A 25,742-nucleotide genomic window follows, 5' to 3' on the forward strand; every position below is an offset into this window, starting at 1 on the left:
ACCACTTTTCTCATCTTGGTAATTCTTTGGAAACTTCCCTGACCTTTATAGCTAGTTACTAATCAAGAGAACAAAGAGCTTTTTTCTTTTTCTTTTTTTTTTTAAATGACTAACTGGCTTTGTACTCTGGATTAATTACTCGTTGAATTACTTATATTTTATATCTTCTTTCCAATTGTTTAATCCTAACAATAATATGTCTTTCTTTTTGATGGTGTTAATAGTATTGGTGTGTTTTGATTTATAGATCTTATTTGAAGAAATTCTAAGAAAGTGTTCTAATAACAAGTCAGGATTTTATAGTGTTTTGTTTACCAAGACAAAATTATTTTGACTTGCTGATACTTGTTAAAGCAAGAAATTGGTAGATATTACTTCATCTCTAGAAGACTTAACAATTAGGTCTTGGTTCTCATGTTTTTCCATCTTCCAGGATAAACAAGGACTTCCTTGGTGGCTTGGAATCAGCTATAAAGGAATTGGCCAGTATGATTTGCAAGATAAGGTGAAACCTCGGAAAGTAAGTGTGAATCGTTTCAGACACAGAAACGCTAAGCTGTTCTAGAGCTAGAAACGTCACTTTAAGAGGCAACAAGCAATCTTGGGTAAAGAATTTTTGATTAGTGAAGTCCTAGGTGTACAGAAGAGTCAAGTTAAATGTGAGATACTTTTTATAACTCATTCATGCACCATTTATACAGCAATTCCATGTCTGATCATTTATTAGTAAAATTATGCACAAAGATTTAACTACAAGGATGTTGATCACAGCATAGTTTATAAGTGTACACATCTAATTTCTATTTTAAGTTAGTATGAACATGATGATGTCATTTGTTTAATAAATTTTATCTATATATAAAAAAGATGCATACATATACATCTTTACATTGAATGAATAAACAAATGGATGAACTGTAAAGATGTAAGCCAAAAATTTGAGTACTGGTTACCTCTCAGGGGTATAGTTACAAGTAATCTTCTTTCTACTGTTGCTGTTATCCTTGCTTATCTTTGTTTCACAATTTTCCACACTTAACATGTCTACTTTTGATAAAGGAATTATGTGCTGTTTAATAAAGGTACACTATCTGGCTTGGATTTTCCAGAGCTAATAAGTTACATTCTCGGCAATTTGATTGTGAGATTGTTCCTCTTGACCAAGCGTAAGTGTACAATACTTCTTATTGCCTGTGTAAGAATTGATGAGTTTGTGTAGATAACCATCGAGCTGCTCCGGCCTACTCAGTATTATAGGAACATAACTTACTCATGCTGGTAGGTTTTGCCACCCTCCCTGTCCTCTGCTGCCATGTCTGGGAATCACAGCTGTTGAAACAATGGCCTATAATAACAGACCGTGGTCCAGCGGCCTGCGCCATCACATCCCTACATCACAGCCTTAAATAGCTCTTGGCACTTCCATCTGTCTCTGGCTTTAATGTGTACTAGAAAAACAGCCATGTTTTTCATAAAGTCAGGCCCTGTTCATAATACCACATGCTCTTCATCTTCTAAGTGTCCATTCAGCTTCAATTGGTGCTTACAATCTTCCTTTGAGTTTAGGCAATAAATAAGCTACTCTTTTCTCCTCATTTTATGGTTGTGAAACTGGCATAGAAAACATGAAAGGGTGTCTGCCATAGCAAACCACAGTCCCCTTTGAATGTCCATTCAGCTCTCCTGGATCAGACTGGCTGGGCACTGTGGCTTCCTATTGGGGATTCTCAATAAAAGTAAGACAGCATTCAACAGAGATCTGCCTGGTGACTGACAGTAAGCAAACCTGTGTGTAATTACACAGTTAGAACTTGATCTCTGTAATTTTGGCCCAGTGACCCAGATCAATTGAAATAAGGAATATTTAATTTCCAGGAGTATAAGTAATTAGTGGTTGTGTTATGTTTTGGGTTTGAGTTTTTGTTTGTTTGTTTGTTTTGATGGTGCCACAGGGCCTATGGGATCTCAGTTCCCTGACCAGGCATTGAACCCTAGTCGCAGCAGTGAAAGCCCTGAACCCTAATCGCTAGGCCACTTGGGGAACTCCCCAACAAGGATGTATTTGAAAGTTTGTTTCTAAGATTAAATTTCCAATAATGATAAATTTCTAATAAAGAAATGATAGGCATATCATTTTTTGAATATTTTTCAAAATCATTTTTCTGTGCAGTTATATATTTTGATGTTTTTAGAAAACGTTTTAAATAATCATTTTAAAAGAAACAAACAAAAAAAGCACCTACTATAGAAGCATGTCAGTTGGGGTAGCAAGTCCTTCAGTCTTCATCCCTCGCCTGTTTATAAACATTGTCAAGAGGCCGATACTGATTCATACAGACTTTGTCAGTGTGTATACCAAGCAGCAGCAGCAGCATACCAAGCTTTTACAGCGTGAAAGACACCTTACTATATATACTATGTCTTTTCTTTTTTTAAAAAAAAAATTTATTTATTTCTGTATTTTGACTGTGCTGGGGCTTAGTTGCAGCACATGGAATCTTCACTCATGGCATGTGAACTCTTAATTCCAGCATGTGGAATCTAGTTTCCTGACCGGGGATCAAACTCAGGTCCTCTGCAATGGGAGTGTGGAGTCTTAGGCGCTGAACCACCCGGGAAGTTCCTGTATGCTATTTCACACTATGTCATATTTCTCCAAGCCACTTATAAAACCGATCTCTTTTCACTCTTTTTAAAGCTGCCTAGTTCTCTATGGTGTCGAAATACTTACTTTATTTAACCTGTTCTCTCGTGATGAACGTGTGGGTTGTTTCCACTGCTAGGAGGATGGATTTGGAGCATAATGAGTTTCTTATTGAAACTAGCCCCTAGTTTATCTATCATGTAGGATCAAATGACTGCCTATCATGTTTTCTTATGGCAGACCTCATCTCGGTTGACTTTTTTTTTTTTTGGTAATTTATTTCTTCCCTGAATTCTACGTTAATAACATTTCTTTAAAATTGTTTGTTCTGAATTTGCATGTAAAATATAACTTAAATTGACTCAAATAATTTCTTAGCTAATGTGCCTTGAGAAAATTGAGATTCTCACAGACTAAATGGATCTACTAAAAACAACCAGGCTTTCTTCCAAAATAATGGTGAATCAGAATCTGCACAGTAAATATTGCTGTTAATTTCCTCTCAGTTGCTCATGACTCACAGGCCTTTCTTCACATTCACAGTTTCATAGAAATTGGTAAATATTGTTTGACACTGATCATAATCAGGTTTGCTTGTTCATTTTAGAGTCTAGACAAGGATCAGAAGCCGCTTCCTTCTAGAGTTTTCCTATTTCATTTTTAAGATATGCCACTCAGTTTGAAAGGGACCATAAACAGATATCCGGCGTCATCACTGTCTTGCTCTCTCTTTCTTGGTTATTTTTGGAGGTATCCACTCTCTACTATAGTTCACCTCCTCCTTGCTTCTTCTGTTAAGCCTGACAAGGGACTCTGCTTCCGTATCTTTATTTTTCCCTGTCAGACAACTTAAGGGTTTTGTTGGCGGGTGGAGTTTTTCAAGTCCCTGTCCTGGCTCAGTTGGCACAAATAAGGGAGTGCATAATTTAAAAGGACGTGAACACTGATATATAAAAGGAGGACATGCTTCAGCTGTTTTCATGGGCCAGTGCTCCAGCAAGTTACCAATGGCTGGGCAGAAAAGAAGGTCAGATTGGCAAATCGGAATGAAACAAAAGCCGGAGTGGGAGTCTGGGTAGATACTCAGCCTCTTGAACCACATGCCTGCTGTATTATAATTACATGGCTTAAAAACAGACCAGAAGGAGGAAGGTTTGCCAATAACATGTCAAAAGGCTATTTTGAAAAATGGTTGGTCCGAGTCCCACAGGCTGAACCCTTCTGTCCTTTCTACGTGTCTATCAGTTATAGCCTCTGAATGTTGGGGACTGTATTTGTTTTACCTCCCAGAATACCCAGCAAAAGCATCTGTGTAGGATAATGATACAGGCCAAGGGTTTGGGAAGAAATCCAAAGCCTGTCTCTGATGTCTGTTTGCTGTGTGACCTTGGGCAAGTTGCTTAACCTATTTTCAAACTCAGTTTCCTGATCTGCACAATGGTGATGCCACCAACTACATAGGGTGGTTGTAAAAGTTAAATGAGATTATATTTAGCATTATGCCTGATTTGCAGTCATTACTCCATACCTGGTAATTACTCATTGATGGTGAGGGAGAGAGGCAATAAAGAAGGGTATGAGAAATATTCTTGGATTCCTGTTTGATTAAGGAAGGATCCAACATTGCTATAGACCTAGAGCCTTAGTGTACCACCTGAGAGTACCGCTCACATTTTCTATTTTCAGAGGCTGGTAAGCATTCTGCCTCTCTCAGTTCATTCACCACAATGCCCTAAGGTATGATGCAGATTAAAGAGAAAAGTTTTAAATTCAGAGTTATAATCCACAAAGATTTCAGGTATTAAAAATTCAGATCATAAGCAGTTTTTCTTTTAAATCTGCCCTTTCAACATGAAATGTGTCATTGCAAATTCTTTGGGAATATGAAACATACCAGAACTCAGCTTCAAATTGTAGGATATTCACACTTGAAAACGATGAAACTTTATTAAAAAAAAAAAAAAAGCAAACACATTCCTTCTGGGTTTTTATTGTTCACTCAGTATTTCAAGTCTTCACAAAGTAGACAGTGGGTCAGTGTCTGAGTAAAGTGTCAGTATCTGTCATGGCTGATTTGTACCCCTCCAGCAAGTTATTTCACTGGGGAAAGCCAGAACCTGTCAGAGGTGGGAGGAATAAAAATGACATGCTAGTCAAGGTGTTACAGTAGACCATTGTAGGATAAAATGCTTTTCAAGATTAATATCTTGCTGCATTATAACACTCTAAGAGAGTCTTAAGATACACTTCATTACCCCAGGACATTTCAGGGTGGGGAAGAGGCCTTTAAACATCAGTTAACTAAACTTTTTTTTTTTTTTTTAATTATTGGATTTTCCAGTTGCCTAGAGCCAGACAAATTAAGTAACCAGCACAAAAATCTTCCTCTTGCCTTGTCATGAAAGTACAGTGTTCATTTTATTTAAACTCAGTGACTTGCGTATTTTTCTAAGCATGGCCAACTTTTGTGTGTGTGTGTGTGTGTGTGTGTGTGTGTGTGTTTAGTTGGAGGATAATTACTTTACAGTGTTTCTGTCATACAACGACATGAGTCAGCCATAAGCGTACTTACATCCCCTCCCTCTTGAGCCTCCCTCCTTGTCCCCCCACCCCACCCCCAGGTCATCACAGAGCACCAGGCTGAGCTCCCTGTACTACCCCGCAGCTTCCCACTAGCTGTGAGCACAGCCAACCTGATGATTTCTAAGTCCTGCTTGCTTCCTCCCCCCGCCCCCATCACCATGGACCTCGATTTGAATGCTAGTTCTAATGCTGCTGAAATGCTAGAGGAGGTTAAGAGTAGGAGAGAGAAGATAACGTGTGCTGCCCACTTGTACTTTCTACATCAATACAAAATGAATTGTGGTGTGCAGGGAGAAAAACGAATTGCAGAACCCAAAGACCGGTCCATCCTGTTTGTAAAGTCTATAATTAAGCTCCAGCCACACCAATAATCAATGTGATTGTTAAAACCTTCCACAGAGTCAGTGGGAGGAGAACCAAAGCCTTATAGTATGGATTTGAAATAGAAACCAGTCCTGCACTCTGCTTACCCGCTGGCTGACCTGCAGCTGTCTCTTAGCCTTTTGGGTCTCTGTTTTCTCAACTATCAAAATCAAAGAATTCTGTGTCTCTACCTCACAGCTCCTTATGTGGACCCGATGAGTTAGTGAATTCCTTCATTGACTACTTATTTTTCTTTTCTTTTTAAAACTTTTTATTGAAGTATAGCTGATTTACAATGTTGTGTTACATTCAGATGGATGGCAAAGTGATTCATACAATCGTGAATACATATACATCAATTTTTTTCAGATTTTTTCTCTTATAGATTATTATAAAATATTGAGTATAGTTCCCTGTTCTATACAGTTGGTTATTGTTGGTTGTCTGTTTTATATATAGTATTGTATATATGTCAATTCCAAACTCCTAATTTATCCCTCCCCTCCTCCTTTCCCATAGACATTGCACACACACACACAAAACCTTACAGTTACTTGTTTTCCCCTTCATACCATACTCTAATTTATAGAAACTTTACTGGACAGCACAGGTATTTGTCTTTTCCTCCTATAATTAATCACTATGAGAATTTGAAGCAGATCTTCTAAGACAGGGAACTCAGAGAATTGGATGGGCATTGTTGAGTCTCCATTTCCATCTCGTGACCAGTAGGCAGATGGAAAGAAGCCAAGGCAAGCAGCCTTGTTCATAAAAATCACCAGGTCTAACTGCAAAAGAGTCTGGAAGTGTATCCTCTAGGTGGGTGGCTGTGGACAAAGCCATCACTCAAAGTGTTTTGTTATGAAAAGAAAGGAGGAAAAATAGATCCTGGGGGTGACAAGTAGTTTCTGTCCTTCTGTGTTTGTTCCCTTTGAAGTCTTTCAGGGGGGATGGTTAATGAGAAACAAACAAGTTAGCAGAGCCTGAAGATACAGATTTTGAATAGTCTCTGATGGGAACCAAGGAGACGGAGGGATGAAAAGGGGACAGGTGGGGATGTTTCCTGTGTTCAGGGAAGGCTTCTCTGAGAAAGGTAACATATGAGCTGAGACCTGAAGGGTGAGAAGGAGCCAGGCTTAAAACAAAGCATGGGCTGGTATGTTCATGTCAGAGAACAGTGTATGCTGATGGGAGGGGGACAGGGTGTTATAAAAACTGAGAGACCCCTGCAGCTGGAGCTTAAAGAATGAGTTTGTTCCCTGTAGAAACTGAAGGTGATGGTTAACAAAAATAAAGTGACTGCTGGTCAGGCAAAACCATTAGATTTCTTTATTTCATCTGTTACTCTGTGTTGATAGGCACTTACCGAATGGCTGAATTGTTGGCATATACAGAAAAATGAAAGACAGATCTCTAATAGGACTGACCAGTCCAAATGCAGAAAAACCAGTTAGTATGTAAAGCATGGTAAAGTTTTTCTGTTTCACGAGGCATTAACAGTATTCTTCATTCTGTACTTATAACTAAAGATCAATTTGGCTTCAATTCATTCATCCTTCCAGAACAAAATTCTAGCAATATACTCTGTTTGATATTTTTCCAACAAATTTTCTTGAACCTTTTCTGTTTGCAAGGGCTCTGAACGTGTGCTTTATATTCTTTATCTCATGTAAGGAAAAACCCACATCTTAGTCATCAAGGCCCTGACAATCTACCCGAAAAGACAAAATCATGATTTTTATTGAAAATATTTAAAAAGCAGTGATGGTGGTTTGGCTGCTAAGTTGTGTATGACTCTTTGTCTGTAGCCCACCAGGCTCCTCTCTCCATGCAATTTCCCAGGCAAGAATACTGGAGTAGGTTGCCATTTACTTCTCCAGGGGATCTTCCCCTCCCAGGGATTGAACCTGGGTCTCCTGCATTGCATGCAGATTCTTCACCAACTGAGCCACCAGGGAAGCCTAGGTACCAATTTGTGAGAAGGGATGCCAGCTGTCAGCATCCAGAAAAGTCATGCAGGTATCTCTGAACCACAGGTCAGCACTGGCTATACCAGATACATGCAGCAAACACTCTAGGTACATGCAGCAAACACTCTAGGTACTAACAGGTGTCATGAGATCAGCCCTGAGAGATTAGAGATTTGGCCACAGAAGGAATTTATATGAGATGACATTCTCCTGATCAGATTTTATGTTATGCATTTTCTGATACCCAGGACATCTTCATCTAAACATTTCAAAAAATACTCCGAATGGTTTGTTCCTTGCATTTAAGACCTTATGTTTTATGTGTGCAAGGTTATAATATCACATCTGAAAACCTGAGTATGCACCATTGGGTTGTTGTTGTTGTTCAGTCACTAAGTCGTATCCAACTCTTTGCAACCCCATGAACTTCAGCACGCCAGTCTTCTCTGTCCTCCAGTATCTCCTGAAGTTTGCTCAAACTCATGTTCATTGACTCGGTGATGCCATCCAACCATCTCATCCTCTGTCACCTCCTTCTCCTCCTGCCTTCAATCTTTCCCAACATCAGAGTCTTTTCCAGTAAGCCAGCTCTTCGCATCAGGTGGCCAAAGTATTGGAGCTTCAGCTTCATCATCAATCCTTCTCTTGAATATTCAGTGTTAATTTCCTTTAGAATGGACTGGTTTGATCTCCTTGCAGTCCGAGGGGACTCTTAAGAGTCTTCTTCAGCACCCAATTCGAGAGCATCAATTCTTTGGCACTCAGCCTTCTTTGTAGTCCAACTCTCACATCTGTACATGACTACTGGAAAAACTGTGTCTTTGACTATATAAGCCTTTGTCAGCAAAGTGATATTTTATGGAATTTCAGCACACCAGACACTGAGAGCATGGCCTCTTATTATCTTATCAGTTGCTTTAAGTCCCTCTAGGAGGTAACATTTGCATTTAGAAAACAATCCGGACAGCTATTTATTTCTAAAGGCATTACCTAGTTGAGAAAGAGAGAACTCCAAAAATCATTATTTTATTGCAAAACTTTTATCATCTTCTTCAACACACACCACCTACCAAAGTGGAAGTGAAAGTGAAGTCGCTCAGTCATGTCCGACTCTTTGCGACCCCATGGACTGTAGCCTACCAGGCTCCTCCCTCCATGGGATTCTCCAGGTAAGAGTACTGGAGTGGGTTGCCATTTCCTTCTCCAGGGGATCTTCGCAACCCAGGGATTGAACCCAGGTCTCCCGCATTCCAGGCAGATGCTTTAACCTCTGAGCCACCAGGGAAGCCTACCAAAGCATAGTTATATTACTAACAGTGATGAGTCAGCTTTTCTCAGTCTCTGAACTATCGATGTTGGGGGCCAGATTATTCTGTCCTGCACATGATCTGATATTCAGCAGTATTCCTGGCCTCTAACCACAAGATACTAGAAACAGCCTCCCCTCCAGTGTGAGAACCGAAAGTATCTCCAGACATGGCCAGATGTTCTGGCAGTTGTGGGTGAGGGTGGGAAGTGAAGCAAAATCATCATTGGTTGAATAAGTAAGTAAAATATGAGAGACTCAGAGTCCTTTTCCTACAAATGGCTACTGTAATTGCTGCTCTTTTTTCCTGTGAGGTAGAACTGGGAATTACTCCTTTTTCCTCCTCTTTTCGGTTAACATAACAAATCTCCATAGAGTATTCTTCTCAGATGAGAAAGGTGGGACGCTGGGGACTTTGGAGCCATCCTTGTGCTTGAGTGTGAATCTCAGATCTGCACCTATTTTGCTTTATGACCTTGCTCTGTCTACTTAAGTACCTCTGAGCCCCAGTCTTCTCTTCTGTGAAATGGAGCTAAATGCAGTACCTCCCTATAAGGTTGTTGGGAACACTCACTCTCAGTCACATAAATATTTCACTGGTCAAAGTGGCTGGCTGAACAGAAGGTAGGTCAATTTGGCTTTCTCAAAGCTCATTATCCTACAAAATTCTAATTTTCTGGTACTCCAGAAGGCAAACAACGCTGTCTTCCAACAGCACAAGAGACAACTCTACACATGGACATTACCAGATGGTCAATACTGAAATCAGATTGATTGTTTTCTTTGTAGCTGAAGGTGAAAAAAATCTCTATACAGTCAGCAAAAATAAGACCTGGAGCTTACTGTGGCTCAGATCATGAACTCCTTATTGCAAAATTCAGGCTTAAAGAAAGTAGGGGAAACCACTAGACCGTTCGGGTATGACCTAAATCAAATCTCTTATGATTATACACTAGAGGTGACAAATAGATTCAAGGGATTAGATATGGTAGACAGGGTTCCTGAAGAACGATGGACAGAGGTTTGTAATATTGTACAGGAGGAGGTGACCAAAATCATCCCAAAGAAAAATGCATGAAGGCAAAGTGTTTGTCTGAGGAGGACTTAAATAGCTGAAAAAAGAAGAGAAGCAAAAGGCAAAGGAGAAAAGGAACAGTACATTCAACTGAATGCAGAGTTCCAGAGGTTAGCAAGGAGCGATAAGAAAGCCTTCTTAGATGAACAATGCAGAGAAGTAGAGGAAAATAATACAATGGGAAAGACTAGAGCTCTCTTCAGGAAAATTGGAGATACCAAGGGACTATTTCATGCAAAGATGGGCACAATAAAGGACATAAACAGCAAGGACCTAACAGAAGCAGAGGAGATTAAGAAGAAGTGGCAAGAATACACAGAAGAACTATACAAAAAAGGTCTTAATGACCTGGATAACCATGATGGTGTGGTCACTTCCCTAGAGCCAGACATCCTGGAGTGTGAAGTCAAGTGGGCCTTAGAAAGCATTACTATGAACAAAGCTAGTGGAGGTGATGGAATTCCAGCTGAGCTATTTCAAATCCTAAAAGATGATGCTGTGAAAGTGCTGCACTCAATGTGTCAGCAAATTTGGAAAACTCAGCAGTGGCCACAGGACTGGAAAAGAACAGCTTTCATTCTAATCCCAAAGAAAGGCAATGCCAAAGAATGTTCAAACTATCATATAATTATACTCATCTCACATGCTAGTAAGGTAATGCTCAAAATCCTTCAAATGACGTTTTAGCAGTATGTGAATCAAGAACTTCCAGGTGTACAAGCTGGATTTAGAAAAGGCAGAGGAACCAGAGATCAAACTGCCAACATCCTTTGGATCATAGAGGAAGCAAGGGAATTCCAGGAAAAACATTTGGTTCTTCTTCATTGACTACACTACAGTCTTTGACTGTGTGGATCACAACAAACTGGAAAATTCTGAATGAGATGGGAATACCAGAGCACCTTACTTGTCTCCTGAGAAACCTTGTCTCCTGTTATGGGTCAAGAAGCAACAGTTAGAACCAGATATGGAACAACAGGCTGGTTCAAAATGGGAACGGAGTACAATGAGGCTGTATATTGTCAGTCTGCTTAGTTAACTTATATGCAGAGTCCACCATGTGAAATGCCGGGCTGGATGAATCACAAGCTGGAATAAGATTGGTGGGAGAAATATCAACAACATCAGATATGCAGAGGATACTATTTCTGCTTGCTAATGGCAGAAAGCGAAGAGGAACTAAAGAGCCTCTTGGTGAAGGTGAAAGAGGAGAGTGAAAAAGCTGGTTTAAAATTCAGCATTCAAAAAACTAAAACCATGGCGTCCATTCCCATCACTTCATGGCAAATAGATGGGGGAAAAGTGGAAACACTGATTTCCATTTTCACTTCCAGTGAAAAAAACACATATTTTATTTTCCTGGGCTCCAAAATTGCTGAGGATGGTGTCTGCAGCCACAAAATTAAAAGACACTTGCTCCTTGGAAAAAAAGTTATGACAAACTTAGACAGCATATTAAAAAGCAGAGATATCACTTTGCCAGCAAAGGTCCATATAGTCAAAGCTAAGCTATGGTCTTTCCAGTAGTCCTGTACGAATGTGAGAGCTGGACCATAAGAAGGCTGAGCACCAAAAAATTGATGCTTTTGAACTATGGTACTGGAGAAGATGCTTGAGAGTCCCTTGGACTGCAAGGAGATCAAGCCAGTCAATCCTAAAGGAAATCAACTCTAAATATTCATTGGTAAGACTGATGCTGAAGCTCCAAAAGTTTGGCCACCTGATGCAAAGAGCCAGCTCATTGGAAAAGACCCTGATTTGGGGAAAGATTGAAGGCAGGAGGAGAAGGGGGTGACAAAGAGTGAGATAGTTGGATGACATCACTGACTCAATGGACATGAGTCTGAGCAAACTCCAGAAGATAGTGAAGGACAGGGAAACCTGGCTTGCTGCAGTCCATGGGGTTGCAAAGAGCTAGACAGGAGTGAGCAACTAAACAACAGCAACAAGCTGGCTTGTGGGCACTAAGAGTATACACATCAAGCGTAACTTTTTTTACATGAAAAAAAGTAAGTAATACTATGATTTCTTTTGCTTCAAGTTATAGCAGGGGAATTACTCTGAGTCATTATTTGATGTACAGTCATACACCACGGCTGTGACTATCCCAAATTTAGTCATTTCCAGGTGAATCTGCAGTTAAATGATTAACCTGTGTTATAAGTGCTATTTAAAAAAAAAAAGTTTCTGATGACATCTTTCCTATCATTACCTAGTGTTAAAACTTTGGACCCCGTCAGCTTTCAGCCCATCAAGATTCACACAGACAGTTGAATCCGTTCTGTCCAAGACTTTTCCGTGTCTTTCAGTACTCCAAAGGTCCCCCTTGCTGGTGCACACTTCTCGGCATTTTTTATGTGTTAGGGCATGTCCCTTCTTTTTCTGAGTGCTTCAGACCAGAGGAAGCTTGCTAGCTTGCTGCCATGAGTCTCCCTGTGGGCGTGCCCTTGACCTGTCCCCATGTCCCTCCTCTATGACCTTGGCAATACAGAAACAGTGGACAGATTTCCTACCTAGAGGGTGTAGCAGGAAACGACCAATGAAATCAAAAGAGATAGAGCAGTTTTTACAGAGGCTGACGCTCATGGCTTTGGAAACCTGAGGGACACAGATGTGTCAACAGAATAACTCGACTGTTTCTCATCAGTGGAAAGACAGATATGGGATCAAGACAGCTCTGTTTTTAGTTCTAGTTCTGCTATTAAGTGGGCTTCCCTGGTGGCTCAGATGGTAAAGAATCTGTCTGCAATGCAGGAGACCGGGTTCGATCTCTATATTGGGAAGATCCCCTAGAGAAGGAAATGGCAACCCACTCCAGTATTCTTCCCTGGGAAATCCCATGGATGGAGAAGCCTGGCAGGCTATAGTCCACAGGGTCACAGAGTCCCACGACTGCTATTAAGTGGCTCTTCTCCATTTTCAGAAAAGATGATAAAATAAGGGAATTGGACTGAGAGTCCTTAATGGATACAACTGACTGTATCACTTACTAAATGTTGATTATGAGCCAGGCACTGTGCTAAGTGCTTTGTGAATATAATCTCAACTAAACCCTTCCAACAATCCTCTGAGGCAGGCATTGTTGGTCCCATTTTACAGATGAGGAAACTGAAACTCAGGAAAGTTAATCAACTTGCCAAATAAAGCACATGTATTGAAATCAGCATGTATGCCAAGGCACTCTGATATGGTCCAGTTGGTGCAGTAAGCATCATAAGGGAGGGGACCTGGTCATTATTTTCCAACAAGAACAGGACTTTGCATGTACAAGGTGGACAAGGTATATTTGTTAATTGAAGAAGAGTGTGTAAAGGACAAGAGCTACTTAAGTATGTGACTTCTGGTTTCTTAAAAGTCCTTCTGCTTTTCCTTATAGTCTTTTTTTCTAAAGTTTGTGATCTCAGATATTTAGGAATCACTGTGATTGTAGGATAGGAAGGGGAAAGGTGATTTCTTCCAGTTCTTTGAGTCTATAATGGTGGGGTCTAACTAAATATGAATTATAGATTTCAACAAAATGCCTTAATTATTCAACCCGTGCATCTCATTAAAGCGTAATTGTTGTTTAGTTGCTTGGTTATTTCTGACTCTCTGCAACCCCATGGTCTGTAGCCCACCAGGCTCCTCTGTCCGTGGGATTTCCCAGGCAAGAATACTGGAGTGGGTTGCCATTTCCTTCTCCAGGGGATCTTCCTGACCCAGGGATCAAACCCAAGTCTCCTGAATTGGCAGGCAGATTCTTTACCGCTGAGCCTCCAGGGAAGCCCCAAAGTGTAATAGTGTGTGGCAATTATTCTAAAACTGTCAACTTCCTTTACATCTAAGGATAAAGGGAATAGATTCTGACTATGATTTTATATACACGTTCACTTTTAAAATGGGATTTGATTCAGCTTTGGTTTTCTGTGTCACTTATTACATCTTTGACACTTTGTTTTTCTAAGACAAGGTGATTTGTAACCTAAGGAAACATTCTTTTCCTATTGTAGTTTTTTTAAATTATCTCTTTGCTACTATCACTGTTCTCATTGCTCCTCTTTGACTTTTTCAGTTGTATCTCTATTTATTTTGTAATCTCAAAGTTAATCCTAGCTATTATTTCATCTCTTGCTATCTTCTTCCTTGTTTTGATGCTAAAGGGCACAACTAATCATTCTATATGAGCATAGAGTAGACTCTTCAAAACTGTCACCCACCAGGCTCCTCTGTCTATGGAATTTTCCCGGCAAGATTACTGGAATGGGTTTCCATTTCTTCAGGGGATCTTCCCAACCCAGGACTCAAACCTGCATCTCTTTCATCTCCTTTTTTGGCAGGTGGATTCTTTACCACTGCATCACCTGGGAAGCCCAGAACGAAGTCTGGAAGACCTAATTTATAGTTTTATTGTCACCATACAAGGATTTCCTTTCGTCACTAACACCATGAATTCTAAACAGAACACAATTTCAAATTCAACCCTATTAGTGAGTGCCACATAAACAACAGTAAATACTAATTAATGATTGTCATTAGGCTGGTTTAACAATCGCTTTAGGAAACAGTCCAGTTTCATGCTCTTAACTCTGTGTGGCAAAGCAAATACAATTCTTCTCTCACCCTCACCCCCCTGCAAATCTCCAAGAGTGGGAATTTTGTTTTGGCAAAAAAAAAAAAAAAATTCTATTTTAATATGAAAATTACAAATTTTCTCTATACATATACATGCATAAAATATATATAGTGGTGTTTGTGGTTTAGTTGCTAAGTCGTGTCCAACTCTTGTGACCCCGTGGATTGTAGCCTGCCAGGCTCCTCTGTTCACAGGATTCTCCAAGCAAGAATACTGGAGTGGGTTGCCATTTCCTTCTCCAGGGGATCATCCCGACCCAGGAATTGAACCTAGGTCTGCCTGCGTGGCAGGCAGATTTCTTTTCCGACTGAGCTATGAGGGAAGATTCAATATATATAGTAGCCTTGTTCTATCCTGTAAGACAGCATACCCTATAATAGTGCTTCTCTGTACGGGGTCCAGTAAAGCATACTTAGCTCGTTTGTGCCTTCCTTTGAACCTTGATCTTTTTCCTTAAATGGTTTCTTGCAATTCTTCTTCATCTTTCAGGTGATTTATTTAGAGTTGTTTAGTCACTCAGTCGTGTCTGACTGTTTGCAACCCCATGGGCTGTAGCCCACCAGGCTTCTCCATTCATGGAATTTTCCAGACAGGATTACTGGAGTGGTTTATTAACATGTCAGGCCATTTCTCTCTCTCTCTCTTTTTTTCACTGCACTGTGCAGCTTGACTTGCAGGGATCTTAGTTCCCCCATCAAGGATTGAATCCCAGGCCACAGCAGTAAAAGCACCAAATCCTAACCACTAGACCACCAAGAGAAGCTTCCCTTATGACTCAGAGGTAAAGAATCTGCCTGCAATGCAGAAGACTTGGGTTTGATCCCTGGGTCAGGAAGATCCCCTGGAGAACAGAATGGCAACCCACTCCAGTATTCTTGCCTGGGAAATTTCATGGACAGAGGAGCCTGGTGGGCTACAGTCCATGGGGTCACAGAGAGTCAGACATGACTGAGCGTGCATACACTGGAGGCCACCAGGGAATTCCCCATCAGGCCATTTCTCTTAAATAGAGACCCCAGCAAGTCAGGTCAGCCTGGTGGATATCTTTCTAACGTTTTCCCCTTATCCTTCCACTGGCCTAAAATCTTGAGTGATTTTGACCAAAGAGGGACCTTGTATTTACCCTATAAGGAAAACACTGGCCTAAAGGACAGGAATGCAGATTGGGCAATTGACTGCTCGTGCCAGGTGCGTTCCTGGGCGTGTTGAATGAGTAAAGGAATCCACTTCACCTCAGCTCCACTGCCATTTTCCGAGCCTCATCCCGGCTCTCTGAGATCTAGAACTCCAAGATAGTTTAAAAGCACGATGGAAGAATGGTTTCAGAAATTTGACAAGCTAGCTTATTTCCAGCTGCCAGCTAGATCAAGTGCCACTACAGTTAGAAGTGTTTTCCTTGCTACTTCAAACAGTGATAAGAATCACACAGGTAATACATGTCTAAATTAGACGATTCCCAATGGTTAGGAAGTGGAAATCTCACTCTTGTATGAAACAGACCGACCTTTGTTCATTTTATACAAACTTCTATAATTTTTAGAAATTAAAAAAAAAAAAACAGGAATACCAAGAATGTGACAACACCTGCATAACCACTTAAACTGATGATAACAAATATTTTGTTATATTGACTTCATCTTATTTTTATTAATAAAATAAACATGACTAGTAATGCTGAAGTTTGTGGTGCCATGAACCCCTCGTACATTCTACTGTCCTGAACCGCTGTCATGAATGAAGTTTGTGCCATTCCTGTTCACTTTTATACTATTACAGGCACATATGTGAAATCACATTTTGCAAAAACTCCAGGGATCAAACTCACGCAGTGAAAGCGCCAGGTCCTAACTACTGGGCCGCCAGGGAATTCCCCCAACCCCTCTCCCCCATCACAACAACTTTTTAAGATTTAAGTTGGGGAAATGGCTTTGCCTTTCAGACTTAAAAATGCAGTCTCATTCCCATAACTTCATTTGCAAACCCAGTTGCCATCTCATTTTTTCAAATTCTTTAAAATTAGCTGAAACCTTTCACTGTTTAAGTAGGGTTTTTGCTGCAGGGGGCTGTCTGTTCTCAACGCTGGGATGTGCCGAATGGAGAGCCTTGTGTTTCACGTTTGTAAGTGATAAGAGGGGGAGGTGGCAGCTTTACAGAGATCAGGTTTCAAGTCCAGCCCTAGTTTTTATGTGTGTGGGAATGGACGCAAAGGAAAACACAGCTGAGCTGCATTGTGGCTCTTCCTGTCGAACCTGTTCACGGCCAGGGTGAGTAAACCAGGAGCAGCGTCTCCTTCGCCCAGCCTCCAGTGAAATTTGTGCCTGGATTCAAAGCAACTGACTTCCCAGGAAATACCATCTGAATCTCCCCCATACCCCGTGTGGAAAGTGCGTCTCTCTCCCGGGGAAATCTGCCAGAGAGAACTTGGCTGTCCTCTCCCAGATGGAGGAAGGAATGGAACCCGGGTGGTGTCACTTGGAGGAATTGCTGATGTCAGTAGCGTGTCAGCTGTGGGAGGCTCGGTTTGTGAAACTGAGTTACACCTAAGTGTCTTAGGAAACTCTGTGCAGAACTCACCGGAGCTGCCCGGCTGGGACAGGAGGGAGAGGGGGAGGGAGAGAGCACCTCGGAGATTCCCTTCCCCTTGGTATCTCACTTTTGGAACCTTGGGATTAAAAGACATGAAAGCCTGGAAACTACAGAAGTTTTAGGAAATCGGTATGTACCTTTAAGCTCCCACGAATTCCTCTTTCTACCTGGGCGAGGGTTATAGTTAGACGCTAGGTGCTCAGACGACAAAGCGCTGTGTTCTCAGTGGGTGATGGTTTATTTCACTGTTTGAGGTGGAGGGTCCAGTTTGAACAGGTCTGTCTCCCAGCTGTATGTGCGTGGGAACCATCAGCTTGTGCTGTTTCTTTTAGATAAGGTTGGTGAAAAGTCTTGGTTCCTGTACCCCAGGAAATGGTTTTGCTGGTGGTGCATTGCGGAGAAGTTATTTTCTTAATGATTAGAATGTTTTATGAAGATTCTTTGAACGTAAGTTAAAAATCCAGCTAAAGTCTAATAATGGAATGAAATTGCTGTGCTAGTATTTCTCTGACCAAGACTGGGGTGGAGAAGAGGAATTCCCAACTACGAAGTCAAAGTTCAAAGGACAAGCTGGGTCTCAGGCTAATGTGAAGGGTTGGGAATGAACCCAGAAAACGCAGGAGGGCCCACTCAGTTCTGTGAATGAGCTGCTTTTTACAAGTTAAATTTTCAGATGCCCATTGCTAGTAAGTTGTATTTCTCCCACCCAACTGGCAGATAACACCTGGTGCGGCATTAGAGTATCAACAGTGGGAATATGTTGATGAATTCTCTTACAAAAACTGGAAGCTTTAGCTCAGAAACCAAGAGAGCAGTGTCAGCATTCACTCCCATCCCACCGAGCCTCCAATTTCTAGCACTCAAGTTTCTGTGGCATTTAGGGGAACTCTTGTACGTGGGGAAATTATCACTGAGAATCACCCTTGCTTGGGGTTCCGTTTTACTTTCACTTTGCATTCTTTTGAAATTTAATCTGTGGTCTTATTGAAACATTCCTTTGAATCTCTTTCCATTTAAATATGAAGTCAACATCTTTGATCAGAAGGCATGTGCTTACTGGAATCTACAATTTCCTTACTCACTCTTTTATTTCGTTGAGTCAAAGGAAAAATAGTATGCATGTTCCCCACAGTTGCTTGGTTTTATTGTTCGGGAAACAGTGATAAAGTGAAGATTACTGTCAAAAGAAGGAATAAACTGGTTTCACGCTATAGTTGGTTTGTGAAAAGGCATATGCCTAATCTCAAACTTAATTCTTGATTTTTTTATTATTAAGCTGATTTCTAGACTTAGTAAAAGTTAACATTAATTAAAGCTGTGTTGCATTTTTGTTTTCTTCATTTCTTAGTTATTCCAATGGAAACAGCTGGAGAACTTATATTTCCGTGAGAAAAAGTTTGCTGTTGAAGTTCATGATCCACGGAGGTGAGAATAAAAGCCTTTTTTTCTGTACGGGTCCAATGACTAGCCACATATGCTGCTATGAATATTCATGTGCACATGTTTTCATTTCTCTTGGGTGCATACCTAGGAGTAGAATTGCTTGATCAAATCGTAACTCTCTTTGACCTTCTGAGGAACTGTCAGACTGTTTTCCAAAGCAGCTATCCCCTTTTACATCCCTACCAAAACTCTGCATGGTTTCATTTTCTCCACATCCTCTAATATTTGTTAGTTTTTCTGTGTGTGTGTGTAAATAGCCATCCTGATGGTGTGCAGTGATAACTCATACTGGTTTAGATTTGCTCACCGAGCATCTTTTCATGGACTCATCGGCCATTTGTCTACCTTTTTTAGAGAAATGTTTATTCAGATCCTTTGCTCATTTTTAAGTTTGCTATTCTTGGTCACTTAAAAAAGTTCCTAAATTATCAACATGAATTAAAGTCAAGATTGTAGGCTCTCCAAGTTCCTCAGAGGAATTCCTTATCAGCTCGCAGTGGTTGCTTTTCAGATATAAGTTTATGGATATTTGGAGGTCAGAGGGATGGAGGAAACAGCTGTGGCAAAAAGATGACCTGGAGATACAAGGCAGATTCCTACAAGGAACACTGGTGCTCTTCTCCCCGCAACCCTGCCCCCATCTTTGCTTCTCTTGCTCTGTCCTCTGACCCTCTCTCTTTTCATCCAGTACATAAGCAGTAATCTGGGCCAGTTTCAAACATGCATATTATCAGACAATATTATTATGCTCATCCTCTGATAGTGCCAAAGCCAGACAATAGCTAGATCTGAGATGCTCTCTTTCCTTGGAGGAAGGTGCTGATCCCACAGGTCATGATCTCTTGATCTTTAAAGTAACACATTTATTCTCACCTTTTTGTGATGGTTGCACATCGCACATCTGTGGTCTTTAATTTGATGTTTTTAGTACAGCCTCCAATGTGGCTAATTCTCATCTGCTATGAAATAATTTTTAATTTCTATTATTTCCAGTATCATGCTTCTGTGCAGAGTACAGAATGTTTATATTTATGTACACAAGTCTACTAGACTTAGGTTTTTCTAAAATATTATATGGTTGACATATTAATAATCATTTTCTCTTAATTACTTTAAAAATTTTCATTTTGTATTAGAGCATAATTGTTTAACAATGTTGTGTTAGTTTCATGCGTACGGCAAAGTGATTCAGTTATACATATACATGTGTCTATTCTTTTTCTAATACTCTGTCCATTTTCTCATCTGCTTTTGAAGATGTGTGTTTGTATTGTTTAATATACTGCTTTTATGAGGAGATACCCAAGTGTGATTGGCTTTCTCATAAAAAGGAGACAATCAGAGGCTTGGTCCTTGAAGGCAAGGGTGTGGCAGAGGAAAAACAATTAAGGAGATACTTTGTTACAATGTTACCCACTGGGTACATTTGATATGCTGCTGCTGCTGCTGCTGCTGCTGCTGCTAAGTCACTTCAGTCCTGTCAGACTCTGTGCGACCCCATAGATGGCAGCCCTGTGCAACCCCATAGATGGCAGCCCACCAGGCTCCCCCGTCCCTGGGATTCTCCAAGTAAGAACACTTGAGTGGGTTGCCATTTCCTTCTCCAATGCCTGAAAGTGAAAAGTGAAAGTGAAGTCGCTCAGTCGTTTCCGACTCTTAGCGACCCCATGGTCTGCAGCCTACCCGGCTCCTCTGTCCATGGGATTTTCCAGGCAAGAGTACTGGAGTGGGGTGCCATTGATGTTATGCTGGGCCAGAAACAAATCATGAGTGCTTTCCTTAATCTTTTAGGATTTCAGTATCCAGAAGAACTTTTGGGCAGAGTGGCCTCTTCGTGCAAACGTGGTATGCGAACTCCTCTCTCATCAAGTCCATCTGGGTAATGGCAATTAGTCAGCATCAGTTTTACTTGGACCGGAAGCAAAGCAAAGTAAGTAACTGAAAGTATTTCTACAAGGACAAAGTCCCATCCCTCATTTACTTTCCATTCAGAAGATAAACTTTCTTAGAAAAGATGCAACCTCATGCGTTTTTGTTTCTTGAGTCTTGTGGGTTTTTTTTTTAACTTTACTACCAGTTGTTTTAATTTTTCTTACATTTAACAGATGGGCAACCTATAGCCTGCTCTGAAAGTTGTAAGATTCGCCAACTTTTAGGCATTGTGTGAGTCTGTGCACTCATGACTTTTTTATGTTAATGATTGAACTATACCATGAGGAAGAATCATGCGTGATTAATAAAACATTTTAGTGACAAAGCTGAAGTCTGAATTTTTTTCTGAAAAATACCACTATAGTATATAAAAGTTCTGTATCGTCCTTTGTGTTGACATTTTTATTCCATATTAACTGAATCGTTTTATTAATTTAAAATAGGTGTGACTGAATGAATTCCCTTTCCATGTTGTGTTAGGCAAAAATCCCTTCAGCCAGGAGTTTAGACGATATCGCAATGGACTTGACAGAGACAGGAGCACCAAGGGTCTCTAAACCGGTGACACTCGAGGCGAAAAGCCAGTTCATTATGGCAAGCAACGGCAGTTTAATTTCCTCAGGTAATATTTTTGGATTAGAGAGTGTGCGAGCCATCTATATCTTAATGTACTTTTATTTTTTTTGGTTGTAAACCACTTTTAAATGTATCTTTTAACCCATTATTTCCAGAATAAGTAAGCATATGAGAGAACCTATAGTATACAGCAGTTTTGAATAAAATTTTGAAATTAGTTTTTAAAAGAATATGAAGCAAGTTAAGTTATAAAGTTCAGGTTGTATAATTAACACTAGATGCTCAGACAGTGAGTGCCTTGGGGTAGCTTGCAAGAACATTTTCTCCCCATCAGGTCCAGAAGCTTTTTCTTTCTCCAGTGTGTAGTTTTTGATACAGACAGTCATCTAATTTTCCATTTAACATAAAATCAACCATGATTACAACCCTTGAACTCCATCTCATCCCCAAAGTGATTTTTGCTCCCAAACCCTTACTCTGCAGACATTTATATGAGAGTATCACTAAGTATACATAAGTCACTAAAAATATTCTCATCTAAATCCCATTGTCTGCTTGTGAATCTGAAACACAGAATATCCCCTTGCCTTCCTTACTTTCCAAAAGAACATTCCAAACAACTATCTCCAGGAACATCTTACCTTCTCTCTTGCTCAGAAAAATGAATTTTTTCATTGAGTGTGTCTAAAACATTAAACATTTTATCATTGCTTCCCAAATGACTGAACCGAAATGCAAAAGGCGTATATTATTACCAGGTTCTGTTGGATGCCCAGAAGCATGAGAAAATGTTCTCCAGTTTCCTTTTATTATGTTCAGAAACAAGGAGAAAAGAAAGAAACTATTATTAAATAGCAGGTTTGGCTTAAAAATCCTTTGTCCTCTGAAAAGGAAGGAAACATGCCTGTATAAACCTTCCCTGCCCTCCCTCCCCACCCCCCACCACCTCCAGGTTCTCAAGACTCAGAAGTCAGTGAGGAGCAAAAGAGAGAGAAGATCCTTGAACTCAAGAAGAAGGAAAAACTGTTGCAAGAAAAGCTCCTGAAGAAAGTTGAAGAGCTTAAGAAGATCTGTTTGCGGGAGGCTGTGAGTGTCTTCTGCTTTGGGGAACATTTCAAATTGTGTTTGACAGTTCCAGCCAGGGTCAGTAATCTCCCTCTTGGTTCTGTCCTGTTTTATAGGAGCTCACAGGCAAAATGCCCAAGGAGTATCCTCTGAATGTAGGTGAGAAACCTCCTCAGGTCAGAAGGCGTATAGGTACCGCGTTCAAATTAGATGACAACTTGCTGCCAAGTGAAGAGGTATGGGCACCCGTTCTGAGCACTTCTGTCAACAGTGAGGCAGAAGAGCTGTCAGTTGAATGTAGCTGACTTGTTCCTTTGGGTTTTGGGTTACTGCTGTACATTTTTATCTCACCAGCTAAAGGTGATCATGGAGACCAAGTTGAATTCTTTCCTTCATGCACAGTTTAGTTAATGTTGAGTTCTCATGACTTTACTCCTCCAAACAGAGAGAGTATTAAATGAACTCTATTTCTAAATTGAGAAACATTATTTTAAGAATTAATAATTCAGCACTAGAGTCTCCCACTTAAAACCAAATAGCCTTTGGCAAATCATTGACCTCTCTGAAGTCTCAATTCTCTGGTTTTCTCATCAATAAAATGGGGGTAATGATTGTTCTTCCCTCTGAGAGATGCAAGGAGTATTCAGTGAGATAACACACGTATAACACTTTAGGTATAATAAAGTTAAAAGATTTGTTAGGCAATATAGATGATACTTTCCTATTTGTATGTCATCAGACACTATGACCCTATTCATGTTTCTTGTAGAAATTTGGCCATCTTGGCTTTAGAAAATAGTAGTGATTTCCATTCATAATAAAGTTAGCATTGCTGTTGTTGTTTTTTTTTTTTTTTGATGGTTTTTCTTTTTCTTTTTTTTTTTTAATTTTATTTTGTTTTTAAACTTTATATAATTGTATTAGTTTTGCCAAATATCAAAATGAATCCATCACAGGTATACATGTGCTCCCCATCCTGAACCCTCCTCCCTCCTCCCTCCCCATACCATCCCTCTGGGTCGTCCCAGTGCACTAGCCCCAAGCATCCAGTATCGTGCATTGAACCTGGACTGGCATCTCGTTTCATACATGATATTTTACATGTTTCAATATTTTAGCATTGCTGTTTATTAAGTGTTCAGTGTATACCCAGCTCTGAGCTAAGCAATGCACATACATTGTTTCCTTTCATCTTCACCATAGTTTCATAAAGTGGATGTTACATCCATTTTACAAGTAAAAAAAACTGAAGCATTAAAAATTAAGTAATATATCCAGGGCCATGCAACCAGGAGTTACCCAGAAAGAATGGATATTTTATGCATTTATCTGTTTTTATCCAGTTTATCTGTTTCTGAAGCTGTGCATATGACTATAACATTCTCTGGCTATGAATCTTGGGTGAAGGATCCCTTCTTGAAAAATATGATCCTCATCTAACCAGTTGAATGAATGGAAGGTCAATTCCCTTCTTTGAAAAGGAAAGAGAATTGGACTGTTAAAGTAAATGGAGGGAGGTCTTATCTTCTAGGAAGGTGTTTGAGAATACCTAAGGAGTAAAACTTAGGAAGATTTCATTCACAAAGAGCATCTGATGTGAGAATGCATGAGAAAGAGAAATTTTATTATCAAGGACATATGAGAGTGACCGTGTATCTCCTGCATGTGAATGCAGGATCCTGCTTTGCAAGAACTGGAGAGCAATTTCCTAATACAGCAAAAGCTGGTTGAGGCTGCGAAGAAGCTTGCCAATGAGCCCGACCTTTGCAAAACCGTGAAGAAAAAACGAAAGCAAGATTACACGGATGCAGTGAAAAAGCTTCAGGAGATTGAAAATGCTATAAATGAGTATCGCATTAGATGTGGAAAGAAACCCAGCCAGAAAGCAACAGTTATCTTACCAGGTTAGTAACTAGTGAGGTTTTTTTGAGTCACCTAAGTCAGTCCTCTTGATGGAATGTACCGTTTCCAAACCAGTTCGTTTGATGAGAGAGAAAAGAATGGATTGATCCTTAAGTTTCTTAGGATAAAAATGATTCGGAATTTCATTCTTACAAGTATGTTAACTTGGTCTTCTGTGACCTTCTCATTGTTGTAAAACTATACTATTGTATTGCTTTAATTTTCAGGATGAAAGAGCTTTACACAGCAATATTAGTTCCCAATAAGAGAGATTCACCTCTAACTGGCCTGATGTCATTGCAAGAAATATATTTGAAAACACAGAGTATTAAGACAGCTGGGCCCTACATAATAGTTTCTCAGAGATTTTTAATGCGGCAGACCATATATATTTTCTAAGGACCTATCCAATATATGTGGATAGAAAAGAACTCTTACAATTACGGTTATTTATAGAGGCTATTTCGGAGAAGGCAATGGCACCTCAATCCAGTATTCTTGCCTGGAAAATCCCATTGACGGAGGGGCCTGGAAGGCTGCAGTCCATGGGGTCGCTGAGGGTCGGACACGACTGAGTGACTTCACTTTCACTTTTCACTTTAATGCATTGGAAAAGGAAATGGCAACCCACTCCAGTGTTCTTGCCTGGAGAATACCAGGGACGGGGGAGCCTGGTGGGCTGCCATCTATGGGGTCGCACAGAGTTGGACACGGCTGAAGTGACTTAGCAGCAGCATAGAGGCTATTTATGGACGTATGTTCCTGTTGTATTATGAAATGCAGAAGGCAGAATACAAAATTGTAGCCAAAACATAGTCCTGACATTGTATAAATATGTACACATAGAGACTGGTTGGGCAGGAGTTCAAAAATACTAATAGTTGTAGAATTTCATGTCAATTGTCTTCTTAATTCTCTTTAGTATTTTCAAAATTCTCAACATCATGTATCTAAAACTAATATTCAGAAAAAAATTAAACTGAAAAGTCTCATTTAGGTGGATTTCAAGTCCAACAGGCCTTCCATGTTTATTAGAATAAATTTTAGAATTGATCATTGGTTGAAATATGATTACTTCTTTTGATTCCAAGACTTTCCACCCTCCCCCCCATTTAAGCATCTGTGAAATTGGGATAATTCTTATACTAGATGAGGCATTACAGTTATGATCAGTACTTTTTCTTTTTTTTACTGGAATATCAACCAATTATACATCTTAGATTTGACAAAATATGGTAATGAGTTTTAAAGTATACTGAGCTTCAGGGCATATGATTTGAAAAGCAGAGATACAGCTTTTTAGTAAGTGAATGCATGGACATCAACACACACGTGTTTGTCAACTACAGCTGGGGAATTTAGGATGGTTTTGACTCAATGCAAAATCCAGTTGGCCTCATTGGTGGCCATTCTGGACCCATAGGAGATGGGTAGTGAGCAGGTCACTTAACTTTGATAGCCATTTGTCGTGGCCCATTCATCTCCAACTGTGTAAGATTCCAATGTTATCCTTTACAGTAACTGACATTCAGGCAGCACCGATGCCAATGGTTGAGTATATATCGGTGGATTATTTTTAAAGCCTGCCTGACAGCTGACTATACTGGCATCTCGCCTTCAAGCTCTACCCTGTGTCCCATTAAGAGACAGTCCTCTTGGCTCTGATAGAGATTAATTTTAGATTG

At 40.1% G+C, this 25,742-nt stretch overlaps 1 protein-coding gene across 6 annotated transcripts in view; it reads left to right on the forward strand.

The window, feature by feature from the left end:
* Positions 1 to 25,742, forward strand: part of FRMD4B (FERM domain containing 4B) — a 358,740-nt gene that overhangs the window by 315,072 nt on the left and 17,926 nt on the right. For 5 of the 6 annotated variants that reach the window (XM_005222661.5, XM_005222659.5, XM_024982740.2 and 2 more), the window contains 7 exons: positions 434 to 520; positions 18,488 to 18,564; positions 20,374 to 20,512; positions 20,995 to 21,136; positions 22,043 to 22,176; positions 22,272 to 22,391; positions 23,831 to 24,059. In XM_005222661.5, coding sequence (XP_005222718.1) covers positions 434 to 520; positions 18,488 to 18,564; positions 20,374 to 20,512; positions 20,995 to 21,136; positions 22,043 to 22,176; positions 22,272 to 22,391; positions 23,831 to 24,059 — 928 coding nt within the window. Of the gene's footprint in view, positions 1 to 433; positions 521 to 16,738; positions 16,818 to 18,487; positions 18,565 to 20,373; positions 20,513 to 20,994; positions 21,137 to 22,042; positions 22,177 to 22,271; positions 22,392 to 23,830; positions 24,060 to 25,742 lie in introns of those variants that run through there. The other variant, NM_001102099.2, reaches the window with a different exon arrangement.

The sequence above is a fragment of the Bos taurus genome, chromosome 22, assembly GCF_002263795.3.
Source record: "Bos taurus isolate L1 Dominette 01449 registration number 42190680 breed Hereford chromosome 22, ARS-UCD2.0, whole genome shotgun sequence".
Lineage (NCBI taxonomy): Eukaryota > Metazoa > Chordata > Mammalia > Artiodactyla > Bovidae > Bos > Bos taurus.